This window comes from Chelmon rostratus, chromosome 1 (assembly GCF_017976325.1).
Source record: "Chelmon rostratus isolate fCheRos1 chromosome 1, fCheRos1.pri, whole genome shotgun sequence".
Classification (NCBI taxonomy): Eukaryota; Metazoa; Chordata; class Actinopteri; order Chaetodontiformes; family Chaetodontidae; genus Chelmon; species Chelmon rostratus.
In genome coordinates, this window is record NC_055658.1 from 6311226 (window position 1) to 6335507 (window position 24282).

The 24282-nt window shown below is 42.7% G+C and overlaps 1 protein-coding gene across 4 annotated transcripts in view; it reads right to left on the bottom strand.

The window, feature by feature from the left end:
• Window positions 1-24282, bottom strand: part of phkb (phosphorylase kinase, beta) — a 91163-nt gene that overhangs the window by 35835 nt on the left and 31046 nt on the right. For all 4 annotated transcript variants that reach the window (XM_041959164.1, XM_041959323.1, XM_041959244.1 and 1 more), the window contains 5 exons: window positions 23236-23433; window positions 16711-16768; window positions 16144-16221; window positions 13758-13916; window positions 11728-11822 (listed from right to left, as the gene is read on the bottom strand). In XM_041959164.1, the coding sequence (XP_041815098.1) occupies window positions 11728-11822; window positions 13758-13916; window positions 16144-16221; window positions 16711-16768; window positions 23236-23433 (588 nt within the window). The remainder of the gene's footprint in view (window positions 1-11727; window positions 11823-13757; window positions 13917-16143; window positions 16222-16710; window positions 16769-23235; window positions 23434-24282) is intronic.

A 24282-nucleotide genomic window follows, 5' to 3' on the forward strand; every position in this document is an offset into this window, starting at 1 on the left:
TGCACAGATGAATGACTGCGGGCTCTGTATCATCCTCGGGAAGTTGGTCTCTGTGCAGCTCAGAGATTCATATTTTGATGAGGGTATTTCAAAGTGTCAGGGGTTTAGCAGAAATGCATTGGGAGGGGGAGAAAACATGAAAGAAATGCTAAGTCTTTTTCAATCAGGGCCGCACGAGAGGAAAATGTCTCGTGTCCGTTTTTTAAAGTCGGATCTTTTCAAAAGGTCACTAACGACGAGACCATGACAAGGATCAGTCGCAGCTTTAAGTCAAACATAATTGGTGGAGGAGATGATGAGGCGGGAGTTTGGTTTCAGGGGAATGCCTCCAGTCCGACAGCACGGAGGAAAAAGCAAGTGGCAGAGCTGGAGATGGAAAGACTGACAGAGAAGGAGGGAGAAAGAGGGTGGAATCACCGCAGCAGTGGAGAACCGAGTGAAGAATTGGATTGCACGCCGCTGGCCGCTGTAATTGTAAAGGCGCCCGGACTGAGAAAGCGATACATTGCTCCCCGGACTCAGCTCAGAAATATTATCCTGCGCCGGAGAATCCTTATGAGTGAAGCAGCAGGAGAAAAAAAATCAATTGATATTAAAGGCAAACCACAGTGTGAGCTGGGAGCCTCGGCTTGTCGGAGCGGCCCTGTTTGATATCATGCCTGGAGAGCCGGAAAGGCTGGGGAAGATAAGTGGCCTGATTACTACCATTTGTGTGTGTGTGGGTAGGGGGTGACGTGCCTGCATAATGATCAGAGTACCGCAGTGAAAAATAAATATACATGCAGCCACGTATGAAAATCGAATGCCGAGCGGTGACAGGCTGTCTCATAGAGTCGTGCAGGTAATTTTTTTTTTCTTTCTGTGTGCGTTTGTTCTGGATAATAATTTCCATCCCTTTACAAGTCATTTCAAAGCCACAAACACAAACCGCTAAATGGCAAGACTCTGATCTGCCAGAGGGTGTGTGTGTGTGTGTGTGTTTAGTATTGTGAATGAGCTCTGATGCCCACACGCAGCCTGACAATGACCCTGGAACAAAAATACGTCCTTAGTCATTGTGCCAGGCTACACGCAGATGTACACACAGAAAGATGCACAACACCCAGACCGTACACACATAATGACAAACTTTGAGAACAGATGGGCATTATGGTTCTAATGTGCTCTCTCTTACTCTCTCTCATTCTCACACACACACACACACACACACACACACACACACACACACACAAAAGCCCTAAGACTGCTGGACAAATAAACTGCACCATTATGCTTGCTGCCAGAGGAGCAGTTCTCTTTGGCTACAGCATGCACACTGAGAGGCGAAGCGTAGTCAGATATATTTGTAATAGATTAAAAAAAAAAAAAACTCAAGGAGTACACCAGGGATATGTCAGCCATTTGTCAGCAGTGAGGCTAAAGTGCCAAGGCCATTACAGGAGCTGCATTCTGCAGAGTGTCTCCCTCTGTACGCTTATGCAGAGCTTATACAGTCAGCCTCCTAACATTTTGTGATATTTGCACAACCTCTGAGAGCTTTTGCTAAAACTACTGAAGAATTGATGCTGCTTTTCCTGCATGCTGATCAGCAGCCATTTGAAGTTAACCACTATGCACCCTCAGGAACGGACAAAAGACGATTTGACTCGCCACAACCTGTACGGAGGATCTGTTCCTCACTCTTTCCATTCTTGACTGTGCTGTGGCTGCGCTGCGCGACCGCTCGCATCAATTCTGGCTTTCAGAATACACTCCTCCATCACAGAAGGAGTCATGTGAAAATGATTCCAGTTATCCTGAGTGAATTAAAATGTTTGACGCTGGGGGAGGTAGCAACAGTTAAGTTCAGGCCAGCAAACGTGCTCAAGGTTTCAGTTACAGCCCCTCGTGTCGACTGGATGCAGCTGAGTGGAGGTCCTGCAGCTTCACGGCATCCAAAGTCCACTTCAGTGGTCCGTTCTCCAGCAGCTATTGTTCCTATATCGTTTAGAGTTGCTTTGCCAACATGGTTTGCATGCATATACTTGCAGTTTATTTAGATGTGCAGACAGATGCTCAGGGGCTGCTCTTTACTCCACTGAATTACTATTCCACCACCCACCATCTCATGCCTGCATTCCCTGACTATGTTACCAGCAGGAAAAACTACTACTGTAAGCTACTTGCTTACAAACAAGAAAAACCAGCTGTGACCAATGCATAACACCAGGTACAATACACAGACAGACGAAACACTGCATGAAATCATGAAATGACTCCACAGATGCAAAGAAACGCGATCACACTGCTGCCAAACTATTACAAATAATTGTGATATATAAGGATGCATGCAGGTCTCACACACGTTTCTGCTTTCACTTACACACCTTTGTACTAAAAGTGTTGTGTCACAGAACCTTTATTCTTATTATTTATTGTATTTTTTAATCCTTAAGAGCCAGCGTCTTAAGGTTCCCTAGATGTACACATGTCAAACTGACTTGGCCTCTGCATGTATTCGGAAGAAGCACTCAACTCACAAAAGGTTGTGCACTTCATTTGCATTTTCAGCCAAAGTTCTTAAATGCTAGAAGACTAGCACAATTTCTTCCATCTCACAAAAAAAGGTCTCATTCTTTTGTTTGTTGTTACACTTCTTGGGGCCAGAGCAGAGCTAGTGAGTGCAGGTGTGAGTACTGTGAACAGGCCCCTGGAGTGAAGCCTGGGCTTGTACACTGTCAGCAGTAACCATCAGCAAGCAGCTAATAGAAGCCAAGATGCCTTCCTCTCAGCGCACCTGGCTCCAAACACAAATCCCACACTCATCTAAGACTCCACATCAGCAGGAGGGGTTGATGTACCTTAATGTACGAGGGATGTGACAGCCTTTTGTTCGAGTGAGGGCTTGGATGACGTGAACACAGCAGGTTCAAATATTTGACCTCTACTCTGGTGTTTTTACTATTCTCCCTGAGGCTGTGATTCCTGGCAGCTTGTGTCCCGTTTTGTTTCTGTGCGATACGTCAGAGCCGTAAACAGAGAGACGCTGTACGCCAGAGCTGGCCAATAACACTGACAGTGAGACAAAAGAAACAGGAAGGGCCAAACCTATCAGACGCCGCTAATGGGGCCCCTGGCGCAGAGAACAGCTTGTAGCACAGACGAGGAAGCAGAGGTGTGTCTGAGAAGGACAGAAACACACATACACACACAACTTCTGAAGCTAAAGCAGTACGTGCATGTGTTGGTATGAGTGCGCTCAGAGGGTGCACTTGAACACGGGTGGTGTGTCAAGACTTAATGCATGCAAAGTGTACGAGTGTGTCTGAGGGATGTCCATTTCCCTGCAGGTTAAGGTCAGTAGCCATCTCTCCGGGGCTTTTACTGTCACAGACCGCTGGGTTCGACATTTCCTGCCCACCACCAGGCCATTTGGCAAACAGCAGGGTTTAGCACACTCTCAATCTGTACGTCTGTGTGTGTGTGTGTGGGTGTTTGCGTGTGTGAGCGAGGCGAAGGATACAGACGGAAAATTAGTGTGAAATTGTGTGAGTCTGTTTGGAGGGTTTGCACAGGACGGAGGACGTGCGTGTAAGTTTGAAAATGCAGTGTGTGTGTGTGTGTGCGTGTGTGTGTGTGTGTGTGTGTGTGTGCGTGCGCTGCTCAGGGTCACTCTGCTCTTCAGAAAGGGACAGTCTGTCGATTATTCAGCGGTGTCCTAACACTGACCTTTAATCTGTGTTCTGCTCCTTGAATCTGGAGTAATATCCATATTTCACTTATCTCAACAGGTGTCTGTACGGTGCGATCCCGCCACACAGCCACTCAACATGTCTCCCTGGCAAAGACGTACAGCGAGACGATGACAATGCCACATTGTCTGTCCATTTACTGACAGAGAGAAAAAAAAATGCTTTACGGTCACTCTCCACACTGCGAACGTGTAACTGCCTGTATATACCACTCAATAAAACACATTTACGCCCTGAAGCAAATGGACTGGAAAACACTGGAAGCAGGAGGAAGTGGAGGTTTCATCTCTTCCCCCAGCTGTGCTAAAAGGATAATCATCCACACCACAAATTTGTATAATGGCCGATAAAATGTTGCACAAGTACTGAGTCAAAGTGTGCTGTATCTTAATCTACTACGAACAAACAGTGGTGTCATTATCCAGCCAACAGGAAGTTTAGGAAATGTACATTTGCTGTATTTTGGTGATAATAATCTCATTGGAAAATTCTCTGCCGGAGGGGAAATGACGTGATTTGTATGTATCTGCTTTATTTGCAACAGATAGAAGAAGCCTTTCACAGGGAGTCAATGAATGCTTCTAAAAGGAGCTATGTGTTTGTGCCCTCAGTGTTCATTTAAATCTAAATATACAGAATGAAATGAGACCTTCTCTCGTTCTTCCTCCCTACCCCTGTATATTTAGCCCTACTTCCTGTCTTCTCTCTCTGCCCTTTCTACTGTTCCTCTAGGGAGGTATGTTTGCTCCCCATGCTGTACTATCCAATCAGGGGTCTCGACCCACGGCTTATCTCTGACTGGTGACTGACAGCTCCTGCAGTGTGGACCACAATGCAACTTTTCCATTAACCTTGTTCAAACATAGTGCCGGATATGGGTATGTGTGTTCCTAGAGAGTTTTACAATGACAGAGTTGAGCGGCACGTTTGTTTTTAATGCTTTTCTCGCATGTGCTTCAGAGCTGTACGTGGGCGTTTGCGGCTTGTTGAATCAACAAAAAGTAAAATAAAATTCAAAGAGACAGACGGAGAAAAAGGATCAGGGGGGAAAAAAACAGAGCGCGAGATGAGACAGAGAATGTGACGCTGCGAGCATGCCTGAATAGCTGAGCAGATTAAGGGTACAACATTAAAAGCAAGTGTGTGACATAACCAACTAATTCACTTCTACAACCATTCATGACTTCTCAGATCCCACAGATGATACGTCTGCTGCAAATTATTGCATGTTTGTCAGTGGGATGTCACGCCACACTCCCCAGGGTGTGTTTGATCTGACTCACCCTCACAGCCCTTGAAGCGCGTTGTCTCTGATGCAGAAAAACCCAATACTTGGCTCTGGTAGCTGCTAAATTCTAAGGAAACTGCACTGCGCTCTGCAGGGTCAAGCTTAAAAAATCAGCCGTGTGCAACTATTAGCACAGAGGTACCAGCAGCACCACAGTAATGAACTTTTGCTGATTTTTCACCATTGGCACGTGGGTTACATACATACTTAAGTTGTGTAGCTTTATTTTATAGCTTCATATTTTATTGAACAGGCTTGCACTTCATTACGGGGGTAAAAGGTTCCTGTACGTCAAGCTCCGCTCCGCATTAAAGTTGCATGAACACCCCATTCACCAACTAAATCACAACTTCCCGCTCTCCAAATGCTAGTTGTTTGAAGAAAAAAAACACATTCCCCTCCTGCTGTGATGCACACATGATGCAAATTTAATGCATCACCTCACCTTAGAACGACATGCACAGTATGAGGATATGTGCTGTATTGTCGTTTTTAAATTTAGATTGGCCACGTAAAAGTCATGCTGAGTCGTGCAGATTTTTAATATGTACTTCTCAGGCATGTGCAAGAAAGTGTTGCCATGTCAGCTCCAACACATTGAAGTCACTTCTTCTGCACGGCATTGCAGGGTCTCGGAGTCAGGGTGGTGAATGGGATTAAAATGAGGTGACTATAACACCTGAGCGACTGCAAAAAAGAAAGAACAATGTCATTGCACATTTCAGAAAGAAAGCAAAGGTGGAAACTGACGCACGCAAACGCAAGTGTGGAGTCATAGTTTTGAAATTGGATTCATTGAAAAGGAACGTTTTACATATTTTTGGTGGAAATTAGTAATTTCCACCAAAAATATATGATATTGACATAATTTCTTAAAGCAACATCATGCAAGCATTGGTCATTTTTGCAATTTGGCGCCCGTACAGTTTCTTAGTGCAATTCACTTATACACCACTGTCATACATATGGACTGCTGTGCACAGTCATTTCTTATGATTACGACAACTTTGCTGCCAAAGGCAAACATCAAAGAAGTGCGACGACACAAGCAAGTCAGTTAATATTACCTATTAGTCCAACAGGCTGCTCAGTGTCTGTCTTGCAGTCTTTTATTAAAAGCTAAAAGCCAATCTGAGATTTGCTTGAGATTTGATGTCCGCAGAGGCTGCTGAGGCCAGTTCCGTTTTACCATCAAAATGATGCTAGACTGATGAATGAATGAATGAACTCTTGCCTAACCTTATATAAGCTTAGAGGTGGAAGCAAACAGTAAATATTGCAGGCTATTCAAGGATTTAACATTATGCAGCATCTTATTTTCTCCAGCTGTGGAATGAATTGATGCAGGGACAATAAGTCATAGCATAACATTTGGAAAGAATGGAACTATGAATAATACACATGCACACAAACACACACGCATACTTGCATAACTGCACACAGAAACAGAAACAGGAATCAGAGATAGTGATCTGCAAAGATTGATGCGTGCACGCGGCAAGTGGGAAGCAAATTTTCTGCACACACAGAGGTAGAAGGCATACAAGTCCAGTCTTAACTGCATGTGATAGCCCTGCACGCCCATGTGCCTTTCCTGCCTGCAGACCAAACACTGGCCGTCAATGATGCAGAGGCAACAAGACAGCAGCTACACACACACACATACACACACAGACACACACAATATTTCTTGCTTTAACACAAAACAGTAAACTAAAAAAGTGCAAGTGCCTCTCTACTTCTTTTTCTCTGCTCTCTGTTTTTTCTCTGCCCATCTTAAGCTTCTCTGCTGACACAACATGTGAGCTAAGCGTCAAGCTGTCACGGAAAAGGTGCAAGTGTATGAGATACATGAGTAAAAATAAAGGACAAAAAGAAGGAAAAATTAGTCAGGGAGAAAATGCATAAAGCAATGACAAAGAAAAAAGTGCAGACGTGAGAGAAGCAGCGGAGAACAGATGGAATAAAGAATAACGTCTACAATTTGTATGGCCGCTTGACCCTGCAAGGTGCTCAGCTTATCACCAGCCACATGAATAAACAACCACGTCTAATTTCCCCTGGATGAGGGCAAGATATAGATACACTCTGAAACTGAAAGTCTGTTGATTCGCTGAATTCTCGTCTTCCACGACAATAAAATACTCTTCAGTTCAGCTTTCAGGTGGCGCTGCTTGAAAACTCAGTCTGGTAGCAGGAGGTGATTTCTCAGTCTGACTGAATCCTAAAGACAGACGAGAGAAACACCTGCGTTTGAAATGATGCCTTCCTTTCAAATCATTACACCGGCAAAGTGAATGACTTCCATCACATCAACTCATTCCCTTATCATGATTTTTTTTGGCGTGCACACCACAACTACTACTGAATTTCTTTATGTGGTTAACACTGAAATTCTTGGCTGTAAAACGTGAATTCAAATGCATCCGAAACAGCGGACAGCTGTTTTCAGTAAAAAAGCTCTAAAAACTCATTTAGCGCTATGTGTTGAGCATTAGACAGCAGACCCAGTTAGAGTAGCTGGTGAACATAGTGGAGCATTTAGCGGCGAAAGAGGAACATGTTTCCCTTGAGAGTGGTTGGAGACCAAAAACAGAGCAAAAAGAGGGAGAATACTGGACCACATTAACCAGGCGGTCAAAAATATGACTTTAACTACTTAATGACTTTATGACATTAACTGATGTCTGTCAACCAAAATGGTTTAATTTAGACTGGATATGACAAAGCACATTTTAATCATAACAAAAAAAATGAATAATAAATAAATGCTGAAAAACATCTACTGTTTTCTTTGTTTGTTTTTTAGAACATTAGTGCACAGGAGATTCTGTAACAATGGATATTTTGGTGGCCAAGGCAAGGCCTCAGCCACAGTTTTACACACCTGTGTTCCCATCAGGCTTTGCAGAGACGTTAACAGAGAGCATAATGCTGAAATGGAGATAAATCACCTGCAGCCCTTGGATGTATTTTGAGAACTGGACACCTCAAAGTCAAAGATGACGCCCCAATCACTTGAGTAAAAATTGCTCGAGCACATAAGGCAAGAAAGTTTTCTATCTTGCATATGTGCATAAGGTCTGTATGTTCAGATTTGTCTGAGTTATGACTCTGAGATGAGTCAGACAGGTTCAAATTTATCTGTTCCCTCTTCTCTGTGTGCTCCCCACAGATTGGTTCCTTAGACAATTGCCTATGTGACTACACTGCGAACCCAGTAACGATTCTCTCCTTTACCTTGATGCCTCGGTGGGGCTGGATTCATTATCTCTTTCTCACCTGCACACGCCGTCTATGGATGCACACCCTGGCCTTCACAGTTTGTAATAACTTCAGTAACAAGTTGTCAGCTCTTCAATAACCTCATTAACAAGCTGTGCAGATCCCAAATTACATTTCAAATGGCCATGAAAAGATAGCGCCTCATCACTGCGACAGCAAAGTATACGGGGCTTTCAATTTTCTCAGAAATGAAGCTGAAGTAAAACCATTCACTCACACTCACATTTATTTGGACTGCATGTGGCTGAAAACATCAAACCAAATGTGATAGGCTTCTGTTGATGGGCTGCACGCAGAGCGGTGCCTGCTACCATCAGAGGCTGGGCCCACAGCGAGCTGTCACGCTGCCTACACATCCAGTTTCAACAAAGTGTTATTGTGATAAAAGTAATCTCAACAAAATATGCAGCCTACCTGAGGGGAGTCAGGCTTTGCGCATGCTGCATACTAGTTTGGAAGCTGAATTCACAAAATCAATGCTGTCAGCACAATGGAGCTGCATGTATTCTTCCTTTTTGCCGACAGAGACATACAGTATCACGCCGCAGCGGGTAGTACAAGTAAGACGAGCCTATATGCTGATATTCTATTGACAATGACAAGATTTACATTGCTCTCTGTTTCATTCAAATCAAAGATCTACGCAAATTGTAACCTAAAAGTGCACACATCTTATACATTTTTGATATATACGCAATCTGTTCATTAAATCCTTTAATGACCCGAATGACTTAAACAGGTGATTCCCAACCAGGGTCACTTGTCCTCCAGGGGGGCACCTCTGCAGTCGCCAGGTGGTATGCGGAAAGATTGTGGAGTAGCTCTAATGATTTGATCAAATAGAAATTAAGATGGAATTGTTGAGGGCATGAAAAGCAAGCGAGTGGAAAAGCTAAAACAGCTAGAAGTAATGGATGAATGGCGCAAACAGACAGAGAAAAGGATGAATGATTGAAGTAGTTAGCAAAAAAAGAATAAACAGTGTAAACCAGAATAAATGGTTGAAATGTATAACCTGTGACAAATGCAAATTACACAGACCTAAAAACTGACGGTTCAATTGTATGAAAGAAATATTATAATATCCAATATTATATCTAGCTTTATTTAGAAGTGAAACAATAAAATGAACAGGAACAGGACGGGTGGTGACGATTGATGGGGTATAATATAACAGGGCTGTTGGGGTGGGATTGCAAACAGACAAGTCTGCAACAAGTAAAATGAACATCGATGGTTGGTTTCTCAGTTAACATTGCAGCAGGAGATTTGAGTTATTGGATGGCTGCAAAGTCAAATGGAAGTGAAATCACGAAAGTTTGAAAATCGAAAGCCACTTCTTTCTACAATAAGCAGCTCAGGGGAAGACAAAATGAGAAATTTCTACACACAGCAGGTAAATGTCAAAACCTTTAAGTGAAAAAATTCACAATTCTCCTGACTTACGAAGTGGGCCTTCCTTGTATTAAAGAATAGTAATATGCCCTGGAAATGATAGAATTTGTCCCTCTAAGAGGCAAATGTTCATCTCTCTGATGTCTCTGTCTCTGTTCAGTTTTCCTACTGGCTGACATGCTCTTTTTGTTTGTTTCTCTCTTTCTCCCTGCAACCTATTTGATTCACTCTGCCATTCATCACACTTCTTCAGACCTCCTCCCTTGTGCATCGAGCACCATCTCATCAACTGAACTACAAAAACAAAATTCAACACACAGGAGCAGAATGGGATTTATCAGACCATGCCGTACAGCAAAGAGTATGAACATCAGGCCATTGTATACGTATCTCTACCCTTCGTCTGTGTGATCCTCGGAGCTGCCGGCTGTCTCAGATATGGATTAAACCTCAGACATGATCGTCATTCAGAGCAGCAGTTGGTACAGGAAATGGACTGGGTTTAATCCATGTCTGCAAGACTGGCCCTTGGCAAGGTAAGAAAGGATGGCCTCTGCTGTTTAGGTTGTCGATGGAAGGACTGTAATTAAAACTTTGGCACACATGAATAACAAAACAAAGTGGAAAACAGCACTGACTCGTGAGACTTTTTTCTATTTGGTATGGGAATTGCCTGAGGCAGAGTTTGTGGGCAGGAGTAAGGGTGGATTTAGTTCCGCTTTAAAAGGTAATTGCATAGTTTCAAAAGCCTACGCACACAGCTGATGACGCTGTGTCATAGGTCACACTGCAGCTGACCTTTGCCTCCGTAAATATGGAATTACACATAGGGGATACTGTGGCTATACAGCACTTCTACAGGGAGACAACAAGGATTGTGATGTCAGGTTGGAAGTTTCTGGTGATTTCTGTCATTATTGATGGCGAACTCAATATCCTTTCAGTAACACACATCGAGCAAAGTCATCTCCATTCTAATCCTTTTGCTAGCTGCAAAGGCCTCTCTATCACAATGACTGGGATGATTGTATGTAGTAACATTGTCGCCTATTCAGAAATATGACACAAGGTAAAACTGTACTGACCTTGAGGCAACATCAGTTAAACTACAAGTTCAAGCTCACAGTTGCTCTTTATCACAAAGTGAATAAAAGACTGTTACTATCAAAGCACGGTAACCTCTCAATAACCAGTTAACCTTTGTATCACGTCTAAATCCAGCTCAACTGTGTGATTATACAGATAATAAGAGTGATATATTTCTTAAACATATGTTGCTTGCCGTGAAAGCTGCTCTTCTTTTTTATGGGAGTAGCTAGTACTGCTATGCATTTATTTTTGAATGATCAAACGGTGAGCAGCTGATGAGCAGCTCACGCCTGTCAACAAAACATAAGGACATGTGTCACGCTCTCCAAGAGAAATGGACAAACAACTGCTTTTGTTTTGTTTTTTGTTGAAGTAAAAGGCAAGTCAGTGTGCTGACAACGCTCTTCGACAGAGTTTGGATGACCAACAAGCAGCTTTCTAAAGACCACATTCTGACAGACACAGTGTTCCACAGGCCAGTTTTGTGCTGAGCGAGCTAACAGCTAAGAAGCTGAAACCTCATTCAGAAGGAGAATTTGTTGCTGCTGTGGAGCTGCAAGAACAAGACAAAGTCTTTCAAAATGCAAGACTATATTACAAACATAGAACAGACATTTTTTCCCATGGTGAGTGGGCAGTCCATTCGCTGCCCACTCTCAGCCTCTCAGCATGAAGCACTTAGCGCCACTTGATTTCTAAAATAAAACAACAGCCAGTTATCATTTTTTATCGTGTGTGTGTTGTTAGCACTTCAGGCCAAAAGCACTTCAATGCTCTGATAAGTTATATTTACAAGGGTGAGGACATTTTAACAAGGATCACTTGAGTCCAAAGTTGTATCGGTTGAATGAGCGTCCACAGTGCATATGAGCATTCATGATGGCAAGTTGGGAAGTAAGTGTGCAGAGTTCAGATGAGAGCCAGGTGATAACAGCTGACCTGATTGGAGTACCGCATGCTGACGTTGCGCTGGTCCTGGCGCGGTACGTAGCGGTGGATTGGATCAATATCTTTAGGGCTGATCAGCTCATCCACTGGAATGTGAGCATACACACACACATACACACACAACAGTAGAAAAACATTAACACGCATACAAAACAAAAGCCTCCCACATAGACAAGAAGGCAAGTGTCGAAAAAGAAAGATACAATCCAAAAACCTATTTACCATCATTTAAATAAATGTAGACATGCATACACACACGATGGATGAGCCAACCCTGGATTAAAGAGGCCACATTATGATTTCTTTTCCCTCCCTTTCAGAGTGTTATATAGCTTTTTGATGCATGTGTACAAAGCCCAAAGTATGGAACTATTCTATTCTCCGACAGAAACTATTGCTTCTGAACTGCCAGAAACACCAGAATTTTCTTCCATATTTTGTCTGCATCTCTATGTAACACATCTGCATAACAGCCACTGAGTGGCTACTGAGGCGGGCCCTAAAACAGAGCTAGGTATGTGTTATATGTTGCTAAAAGTTGAAAATTGATTGATGGGTGGATGTCATGATGTTATTGGCTGAAACTGGTTGGTTCAAGCCTACGTAAGCACATAGTTTTATATTCATTTTCATAGTCATATTTTTTATATAGTTAAATAGGTTCACAATATGACTGGGGATGTGTGACTTTAACACCAACTCCAGGAACATGAAGATGTGTAAGGTATAAGCAAAGCACATCAGCTTTTTTTGTGGTTGGCTACAAGAACCAACACAAAAGTCTTGATCTGCTCCTACTATCCGAGGATGTCAAGACCCAGCTGATCAACTTTACATTTGATGCAAATGTGGGGGAAACTGTTCTGAACTGCTTTGTCTACAAGGTCTGGTCACGGTACAAGCTCAAGGATGGAACGATCCCGGCTGTCTATGACCGGACTTCCCACTCAGAAGTTGTAAGTTTTGCCATGGTTTATGTTGTTTTACTGTTTATTTCGTTGGTTAGCCTATTTAACTTGGCCCTAGCATGTTGAACGGCTAATGTGGCTACTCTCACACACTGAGAGCAATGTTGACTAATGACAAATTTTGTACTACTGAGTGACAGTCAAGAGAAACTGTGAAAATTGAGCCAACTAAATAACAGGAGGCTAGGTTTGTTACTTGTTTATTTTGCTGCTTTTGGAACGTGATACTGCTGCACTAGCTCAGATAGCATTAGCTTTGTTGTTGTATGGAAACCAGTTCTGCTGTGTGGTTTTCGTCGTCGTGTGTGTGTTGCTGCTGTGTGTAAATTTACTTGATAGACATTCCCTAACAGTGACAATATACGTAGCTATGTGTGAAAATGAAACAGTTAACTGCAAGAATTAACTTGCTTGGCAACACTGCAACTCTGATTAGCACCCAGCAGCTAGCTTGCTCGGACCATTAAGCTGTCAGTGTCCCACTGGGCTATGAGGCCGAGGCTAATACGGGTCAAGTTTTTGGTATAAGCAGTTGTTGTGGTGCTATTTACAGTATAAGCACAGCTAGACTCAGTTAGAGTGATTCCCTGGTCAGCGAAACACCTGACGCGGAAAAACGGTGGGTGGTGCCTGCTCAGGCCTGTGGGAGTTGACCAATTAAAGCAGCCCAGGCTTTTCGGAAGGAGGCCTGACAAAGACTTTAGCTAAAATGGAGCGTTTCAGATAGAGAGTGAATAGAGCTGAAAAGAAGAAAAATATTATTAATATTATTATTTTTACATTAAAGCATGCAACCATATTCTAGTACCCCCTCCCCCAAAAATCATAATATGGCCTCTTTCATGTCAGTGAAGAATTAAGCAATATTTAAAATATTTCGATAATCATGACTAATAAAAATCAATTTTCTGTCTCAACACATATTACATGGTATAATAATGTATGAACTTAGGTGCGTTTTGCCTTGTAAATTAACTTGCAGGCTGATATTAAAATGAACAGAATTAATGCATGGGTTTGTAGCGTCACACACAAACACACACAGAGGCATACCCAGCAGCTTGGCAATGTTGTACAGGGCCTGGCCACACAGAAAGATCTTCCCATCACGGCCAGAGTTGCTAGGGAAACGCTTCTGGCTTCCATGCTTGTTCTGCTCTGCCTCCACAAAGTCGGCTGGTACATAGTAGTATTTTGGGATCACAGCATGGCCTGGAATGAGAGACAAGGACTATAAGCACTCACCGTGTGTGTGTGTGTGTGTGTGTGTGTGTGTGTGTGTTTGTGGGTGGGTGGGTGCATGTAGAGAGCAGCCTGGACTCGTGTTGGGTGTGTGTTTAAGTGAGAAGAATCTGCCCTTCATACATGTGTAGTGTAGTGTATACTGTATAGTGTATGGGTGTAATCTTAAAACTTATTTTCTACTGAAGAAGAACATTATGTTTTTGCATGTACACGCACATGTCAACCACTATAACGTGGGCTCTGCTCAATAGCTGCATTGATGTCAACAACCTTCTTAATCTGGACTAATGATTGAAAGCATATCAGGTGAATACATGTATGTATTTAAAAAAAAAACATCACACAGAGGTACAGGAGCAGTACATTTTTTGACAGATCTATCATTAAGGCCACGTAATATGCTCCAGCTGCTGAACCACCACAATGGAGCAAAGTACTTTCTGACTGCTTAGGGTAATTGTTTTTGACAATTCAGTCTAGAGTTTAAAGGTACAGGCGTTAAAGTCAGTGAAGGCAGCAGACTACTTAGGGCGCGCAGATAGGACAGTACCCCAGGCTAACGTTCTGGCAGTGGTTATAGGTGAGAAGCCGGTGAGGTCACTCATAGTGTTTGGTCTGTGTACACAGACACCCTGCCCAAAACTCAAAATCAAGTCAGCAGTAAGGGAGCAATCAGCTGTTGCCGGTAGGAGAAATACAGAAACACAGAAACTGAAAAACAAAACAACAACAATGAAAAAAGTCTACAGACATGAGAGTGGCTCTCTGGGTTTGTGCTTATGCAGAGCTGTGCTTTAGACGAAATGTTAATCTCAACATGCTCGTACACTCATAATGACATTTTTAGTGTGCTGATGTCGAGCAGGTATGATGATTTTATCATCATATTTTAGCATGGCAGCATGCTAACATTTGCTAGTCAGCACTTATCACAGTGCAGGTGGGGCTGAGGGGAATGTCATCAGTTTTGCAGGTATTTGGCCATTAATGAAAGTGTTGGACACATTCAAATTTGGGCTCAATTGTGGCAATAGAAGAAAAACTACAATTCACCTGAGGGGAATACGAATGTCTACACTGGATTTGATCACAATCCATTCAATAGCTTTTGGGATATTTCAAATCTAAAACAGAAATAGCTCCCCCTCCAACACAGAAATTGATTGACGTGACTATAATGAAAGACTGAATAATTATACATAATTAAATATGATTATCAGGTTACATTTTGGTCACCTCAGGTACATAATTATACCTTTGAAGGAACAAATAGCAGGGGTACAGAAATGGCATATGTACGTATGCATGAGGCAGCACCAGCAGCAGGCTTTGTACTCCAAAATGGACAATTTTTCTCTAACTTTTCCTGAAAGTGGGGTCCAATATGACCACTGACTCAAAGGATGACTCAAAGAACGGGACAACTGTAATTAATGCTTCCCATTCACCACTGAACAGCAGCATGTCTCCCAGAGCTGCAGCCTGCATGTGTCGATGTATCATCAGAACAATGGGAGCCAGTGACTCCTGGGAGGCTGGGCAACCCTACAGCTGAACAGCGTCTGAGAGAGGCAAATACATTTGCTGGTTTAGACGATCCATAGGCACTAATGGCAAAAGAGGAAAAAAAATACACTAAAAATACTCAATAAATGTGTTATCCTTTAAAACCCAGCCAATTAACTTCAGGAGTTTTGCTAATTCATACATAACCAGTACAAAGGCTGTGGAGATGTCTGGGGCAACTATTGTCAGCTCTGTCTCACATCATTATCCTTTCTACACTCCAATTATTCCTGCACTATTATGAGCGGCCCAACAGAAAGTCAGAGCTCTTGACACCCCTATCATTTTACTGTCATCCCTCACAGCAATGGCTGCAGGTGAATATAGAAAGCCAGGCTCTTTGCTCATGAGGAAAGGCTGAGTTCACTTGAACGTAACGCCCCTGTGAGCCTCAGTCACAGTATGTGGTGTATGAATATGGATGGCACGTTGTAATAAGAGAAAGTTTTTCATTGCTAGAGGGAGAGAACAGAGGCACACTAAGAAGCTTCAAAACGAACCACGCTGACATGCTAAATCAGATGTAGTCATATCTGTTTGTGTGTGTTCGTGCATTCGCTGTTTTCCCAAACTCACCGGTCACTGCATTGATGCGTGTGTGTATATGTACATTTATGTGATTACTCACCCTCAAAAGACTGGAAGATGAGGGGTTCAAGGAGGTCCTGGTATTCTTTGACCTGAGCTTTATTTCCTCGAAACACCCCTGCAACACACACACAGACAAAGACATAGACATTATTGTTCAATATACTTTATATGTATGTATGCATGTACATGCATGCTTATGTGTCAACTGCAGCTCCTCAAATGGCCACTTGAGGCTGGTTCCAAAGGCGAGTCAATCCCCATAGATCCCCATATTAAAATGCCCAACTTTACAGAACATGTTTACAGCCTGGTACAAAACGCTGTTCATGACAACTGTAAGGAGAGATTTTTACACTCTCTCACTCATTTAAATCATATTAAGACTTAAAGTTATGCATAATTGCATATGATTAAAGGCATGGCCGCTGGCAGGGTTTCAGCTGCCAGGTTTCATTCGACCTGTCTCAGCTCCACCCCGACTCCACCTTTTTGCCCATTTTTCGATTTAGCTAGCTTTAGGTAGCTATGCTACCAGTCTGTCTTTTATCTTGCCAATGACCCAGTTGAGGCATCATAATAGCAGTTATGGTAGAACAAGGCTTACCGTCAATCATCATGTGGATGAAAAATATGGGAAACTCGCACTCGATTCCATCAAAAAGCTGGAGAGAGACAGGGAGAGGAGGAATTATTGCTTTTCCATTTCAGAGAGATGAGACAGGCAGGGGACTTTAAAGTAGCAGATTGCTGAACTTTAGCACCATCGAATATGGAACAGCACAGCACGGGGAAAAGATATAGAAGATATGACATTGTGAATGAAAACTGACAGAACTGTGAGGAATAATAATGCTTCCTTGCAAGGCCATTTTCTTAAATTCAAAGCTGTGCTATTTGTTTTGAGGAGGACATTTGAAGGTCTGAGATTTCAGAAAGTTTACGATACAGTGACAAATTACGTGAAGGCATACTGAAAGAAAAGTTGCGTCAGTGGAGCATTTTAAGATTACAGGTAACTGTTTGGCTGCGAGCCTACACTTCCACCACTTCAACAAAAGAATCTGCTGATAAGCCATGAAACTGAAAAAGCAGAAGAGTAGTGAACAAGTTTAATTAAATGTACCTAAACTGCAGAGCTCTGCAATGCAGAAGTCTGCTCTATACTCTGCAGATGGACAACCTAAAAACATACACTTACAAAATCACACCAGTATGCATGTATATTCCACATCCAACGAGATGATAAATTAGAGGACAGACCAACATTAAGACTTTTATGTTGCTTTCACATGTGTAGTTTGTTTTTTTTTTCAGTCTGGAAATAAGAAATCAATGACATAATACTGCCTCTTAGTTCTGCTGGGGTTGGTGTGTACACTATTGCAAATCAACCAAGAGCTGTAAGCATGAAGCCACATGGACTGACAGGGAGAGGTTTGGTGATGGCATCCTGCATCGTAGGCAACGCTACATGTGAAATCAAACTCTACTGAATGAGAGCACATCACGCTTCTGCACCTGATGTGTTTATAAGAGCACACCAAGAAAGAACCGACTGTTAGTATTAGTGGCCTTGACTGCAACTGGACCTTGGGTAACATAAATAGAAACAAGTGATTTTTGTGCCATAATATTGTGGGGGTCTAGTTCCTGTATGGTTGCTAGGTTTCACTGATTTCACTAATTTCGTGGTGTGTGTGTGTATGTGAGGCTGGGGGTTGGGTTTTGTGTGTGCTCTCTCTGACAGTATCGGTGTGGCTTGCGGGTTGGAGGAGGAGCTGGCTGCACACACCTGTGCCTGATCTTCATCAGGAGCTTACTTAAGGCGGGCCTCCGGTGTTCTCGCTGCCAGATTGTCACCGCTTTGTGGTAGATCGTTCGCTAGTGCCTCAGAGAATTTTCGCTTGCGATTTCTTGTACTTACCCGTGTTCTCTATATTCAGGATCCAGCTCACAACCCTCAAGCCACCCAGCACATGTACCAGTCAGCTCGAGCCTCTGCTGTGCCACACGGCCAGCCTTCCTTGCCGCCTGCTTGCTTGCCTCCCCTGCCTTCCCTGTGTCTGGAGACACCACCTCAACCTACCCCCCCCCCCAACCTCTGCCTAAATAAACTTTCACCTAGCCACCTTTCCCACCTTTCCCTAGCCTCGTCACAAATTTTTCATACATAAATAGACAGAGCTGGACAAACGCAGCATTTATTCATGCAAACCATTTGGTACCCATCATAATGTGTGCGTACCAACATGTGCAGAGATCAGAAAGTGGAAAGGAGTTGACACAGGTGTCGACGCAGAGGTGTGTTGTGCTTTTACTTTACTATTTCATGTATTTTGGCATTTCCTGATTAGAGCAGCCGAAAATATGTCCCCACAATACCACAATAAAAGCCATGCCACCACGAGCCAACTGCTTCAAATCTCATTTCGAGATTCGAAATAGATACTCCAAGTCTGTAGATGAACAGACGGATGGACAAAAAGATGTTCCCTCATTTGGCATTTTGACAAGGCTCCAAAATATTCAATGAGTGTTCATTGGGTTGAGATGTGGTGACTGTGAAGGCCATAGCAAATGACTCGCATCATTTTCATACTGCCATTCCCTGACCCCAGTATGGAAGCATGTGCATTTGTTTTGTTTCTCCACTAATCTAGTTAAGATAATTGAATTAAATCTCTTTCTCATCACTCAACACTTTGCAAACTATGATTGACTGACTGACTGGCTGACTGATCGATGTGACTGAGTAACTGATGAGCGTGTGCATGACTGTGCAACTGTCTGGCTGTTTTCACTCGACTGATCACAGAGAAATAAAAGCCAGTGTGTGGCAGCAGCTGGAGTGAATTTTCCAGAACAAACACTTGAATTGACATGAACATCATCACTTGTTCGAATCTTACTCAGCCAGAAATCCTATTATAGATTGCACGCCACATGTGTGTGTAGAGCCAGGCAAACACACAAACCTTCTCAAGTCATTTGGTTACAAGTCACATGTCGAGGAGACAGTCAAGTGAATCACGGCCTTATTAATTCCAGTAATTCAATCCCATCTTGTTTATGCTCGCCTAAAGAGGATCAACACAAACACCCAGCAGAAATGTTAGCAGCTCTATCTTTGCTGAATAACCCTTTTCATCACCAAATTGGTATAAACACTACAAATTAACGAGGGCAGCTTGTAAAAAGATCAAACAAGCTGCTGACTTTTATTAGCCTCTCTAAAATCCATCGTTCCAATGCGTGTGTGTGTGTAAGTGTATTTTAGCCCATCTATCTCTAAATGTCATTAGTCGTGACTATCTTCGTCCCTCATCTTTTTCAATAATCTCCACACTGATGGAAGATAGCAGAGATTACAACTTAATGGAATAACAAATGGCTCACACAAATACATGTCCCTGTCACCGAGCAGACACTGCCAAGTAGGCTCGAATGTGTTTCTTTAAATGGTTAACGTCTGCACCCTGCGATTATGGAGGTATACACGGCTTCAAACTGTGTGTTTCAGGAGAGACAAGAAGCAATTCATTAGCCACCAGGTGGTGAGAGGGAGGGAGGGCGGAAAATGAAAGAAAATAAGGTGCATAAAGAGACACAGAAGCAGAGGAGAGTCTATTTAGAGAGAGGGGGAGTAAAAGAGAGAAAGGGAGAGCCAAGGCAGTCACCCAGTGAGGCCTGTGCTTTTTGGCCTGTTGAGGCTGTAAACAGGCAGGGATCCCTGGTGTTTTGTGCTTGAGCAGCTCGACTGATTGGTAAAACTGTCTATCACACAGGCTGCTGCTCTCTGTCAACGGTAAACAGACAGGGAGCACAGACGTCTGCCCTGCTGCGAATTCTCTCTTAAACACCAACAACAACTTCACTCAGTGTCTTCTGCAGGGGGACCCGGTCTATCTGTGACTCCCTTTTCACCAGACAGAGCTCACACTGTGTTAGACACTCCCTTGGCATTTTATTTGTCTGTTTGATCACTTATCACAAAGAAATAACACTCTACTTACTTATTGTTATGCATTATGTTGGTAATGCTTTTACTCTATTGTTACTGGCAAGTGCATCATTTCAGCATTAAAATACCAGCAGTTTGTTTAGTACAAATTACTGGAATTGTGTAATATTACCACCTGGCACAGTTTCCTCTTATATAACTAGTTTCTCATTATATTATTATATGTAGTAATTGCTGATGTCGTAGCAAATACGTTGCTGTAGGTAGATGGAAGGCAAATTGCAGCCAGAGCGATCATGAGTGTAAGTTATGAAAGGTCACTGGCATCAGTGTCCTCCACAGTAAATCTGTCTGTCTGCTGGTAGAAGTGACGGCAGCCTGAAGGAACTGAGGCATTAAATACTGTTTGCTAATTCTTAGCTTTAGAGTCTTTGTATCGTATTAGCTGCGGGATTAAAGAAAGCTAATTTCAAAGTATTTCCAAGTGGTTCAGAGTTGTGCCCTTTGAGTGCCCTCACTTCCATCATCGACGCCTTTTCTGTCCTGTTTTAAGGCTCCTGCTTTCTCAAGTTTCTGACAAATCTGCAAGCGAAAGAGCAGCCAAAAGCAATCAAATTTTGTAAAAGGGATATTGTTTCAAACATTTTTCACGGCCCCATGGCAGCTTTGAGAGCCATGAGCAACGATCTGTCGAGTCATGCTAAAGTACATTAAAAAACAGGTCAGTGCCAGCCACAAGGCTGAGCTTTATCTTATGCGTATAGCTTTTTGAAAACGGAATACATGTTCAGGCAAACTCCTTTGCTAAATATTTAGCAGCGTGTTCTTTGTAAAGAACAATCACCGTCAGGAAAAATGTTTCCCTTTGGTAGCAACATGCACATTCTTCTGCAGTCATTGCAACATGTTTCTGACCATCTGGTGGATGTAAGTCCAAAATTCACTCTCCTTTCAGCCCTGTTGGTCTACACCAAATCCTGATGGAAATATCTGGCTTTTTAGCTACTGGGATGCTGGCAAGGAGCCAGCCAGGTCCAAGGATGCCTCTCCACTGGCTGTTTTATTCATGCAGTATAATCACGCACACACAAAGCCAGAGATAAGATTAAAAACGATCTTCACCAAGTCTCTCTGCTATTAATGCAATATTCAAGTCTTCACTTATACAAACAGATGCAAGCTTTTGCTCGTCTTTTTTCACAGAGCTGTGACCATCTTATAAATTGAACAGAAAAGAAAGTTAGTTCTAATTCTTATTGCTAGTTGTAATAAAGTGTTTTTGTTTGTCATCGGTTATCAGTGTGTTGAGTCGTGCCTACTGAATTCAGTGCCCTGTCAGTCATACAACTTGGATGAGAGGAGAGGACAATTTATTGGAATATAGCCTAGGGTTATATCAGGGGAAACTTCTGAAGGGTACAAAACAGCCCAAATGATCTGCCCAAAACAATTGTCACCCACCCAATTAAATGAAAAGTAGCCCAATTGGGTGGAAAACCGCTTAACCTGGCAAAACTGGTCTGCTGTTCTGCGTGCACTTCGAGAGAAACAGCTGTCTGCTGCTGGAAACAAGGCTGGTAAGAGTGGTTAGAGTGAGCTTAACCAGCAGAGTTGTGGTCTGCAAAACCAGAACAATAAGCTGAAAGACGCTCCAAAGCGCTGGAGAGCTCAGAGGAACTACAGAGTTGGATGATATGTCTCTGGGTTCACTACTGTGAGCAACAACTTTCACATTCCACAGTCGGTTTTTCCATTTTTAATGCTGAAATATATAGAAATTAGGAGGTCAAGAACAAGTAAGGCTGGTTCCAGACCTGGGAATCCCTGCAAACATCTCAAATATCGATTGGCAATTCAAAGAGTACTGGTGCTGCTGTCATGAAACCCCAGGCCTAGAAACGAGCAAAGCCTTTGTGGGTTGGATTAAAGTGATATTATCAAGTCGTGTCAGAGTTAACCTTAATTCATGTGATTCAGTGAATGACCTACCAGCAGAGGAGAGCTCATGGATGAGAAGTAAAACATCTTCTAGACCAAACAGAAACTCCAGCTGCCTCCGACGTTGTGCTTGCAGATCTCTATTATTCTCTCCATCTGCCTCTATGAGCTCATTAATTCTAGACGGTTAGTTCTGCAGCTAATGCAATGATTTGTTTAGCATTAAGAGTCCAGCCTCTGATTCACTCATCGTGGCGCTCACTGAGCTAACTCTGAAGTGAATGCACCTGTCATTTCGCTAGGATCACAGGGGATTCGAAAAAGGCCGATGAATGCGTGGTCATTCACACACATATATATGCATGAGCACGCCCACTGACTGGGACTTACTCCCACACAAACACACTACGATCGGGGGTGAAATACCTGGAGGATTAAAACACTTGAAATGAGAGAGGCTAAGTCAGGAAGAGATTTCTTGGCATTATCATAAAAGGATGAGATCTTTACAGGCTTATACATTTCAAAAACTTTTTAAATATCCCCCTCAAGCACTTTCAGGTTGAACTTTCTGAGGTATTATGCTTTACCAACCATTGGCACTTTGCCTTTTTATCCGCATTAACAAGTGGTTGCCTGAAATGAACTCTAAGTTTATCTTTAAGTCTCAATTTGTTTGAGATATCTTGGGACAAACTACAAACGAGACCACAGTGGAGACAACTGGTAGCCCATCTGACTGCGCTACTAAGTGGCAGTGTTTTCAAAAATTGCTGCAAAGTTGGTGATGCAATTCTTTTTTCTCACCATCTCATCTCTAACAGGTCATTCTCTGTAATGGTACGAGGGTCTACTTCCTTTCATCTCTAGTGGGGTTCCGCAGGGGTCTATCCTGGATCCTTTAGTTGTTTATCTATATGCTCTCTCAGAGGAGTATTATACACAGACGTAATATATATTTCAACTGATATGCTGATGACAAGCAGCTGTAAATCTTGCTGAAACCTGGGAGGATGAGGAACATTTTCTGTATTTTAGATGCTTGTCTCCTATGATAAAATGCTAACGTGTGAGAATTGCTTTTAGTTGAAGCACCCTCAACAATCCAGGTCTTGTCTGGGAGGCCTATTGTCCAAAATCAAATAAACTAATGCATGAAATAGACTACAGATAAATGGAGAGAAAGAGCATGAAAAAATGACACCCTTTAGGTGTCCCACCAGCACCCACCTTCATTTCAGCAGGTTTGTAGTAGCGGCGATTCTTGTCTTCGTTAGCAGTGCGGTAACCATCGCGGAGGAAACGTTTGAAGCCATATTTACCCCGCAGCTTGCGGACAATCTTGTCCAGTGTCTGACTGTAGAGGGCATCATCGTCTACTGCAAAGGCAGGGTAGCTGATGGTTGGAAGCAAGGCTGCATCTGTGTTCTGCCAGGGAGAAAAGATTTAGTTCCCACAAATAACAAGCCCAGTCCGAAACAATTTTTTTACACTGTATGAGGAATGACAAGAGAAACTGTTGACAATATAATTACGGAATTGGAATAAAATCCTAACCACAGTCACTAATATTCATGTATCGTAAATTATGGACCTTCCACCAGCTTAGGAGTGAAAGCTCCTGGTTATGAACAGCACACTACAGCAGCCTTATTTCAAGTCAAGGACCGCCTGACTAAATTTCAATTGGAACAATCATTAGCAATGAATATTGTTATTAGGCGTGACAAACCATTATGTGTGGGCATCTTATTCTCTCATTTCATTTTTGTTTGGTTTACTCTACTAAGCAATGAAAATGAAAGCTATTAGGCGCTAGCCTCACTCAAACAGCTATGAATATTTAAGGTTTATTAATAGACAGCGGAGCTTCCAGAGCTGCTGTCAACGCACTGAAGTCCCTAATAACTGCAGGGACATGCTCTCTTACATGGACAGCTATCGACCAGGTTTAGATTTAAGTGCAGGATGTGGTCAACTGTTTGATGCTGCCATTATGTTTATGCATTGACATTTTTTATAATTTGCACACATCTGTACAGTTCACAAAGGAGAGAACTGCTGCTCTGAGTCCAATCCCCTCCTATTCCCCGACTTCTTGTTACAACTCCAATCTACATGTTAACATCCTCGGCAGCCACAGCTGAAATGAGATATCAGCTTGCAGAACGCTTTCAGTGCAGCTATTGAATGTGTCGAGAATACTAAATTGCCTTACTATATAAGAAACCGATATTACATTGATATTTTGGTTATCTTGACATTATCCTTCTGAAT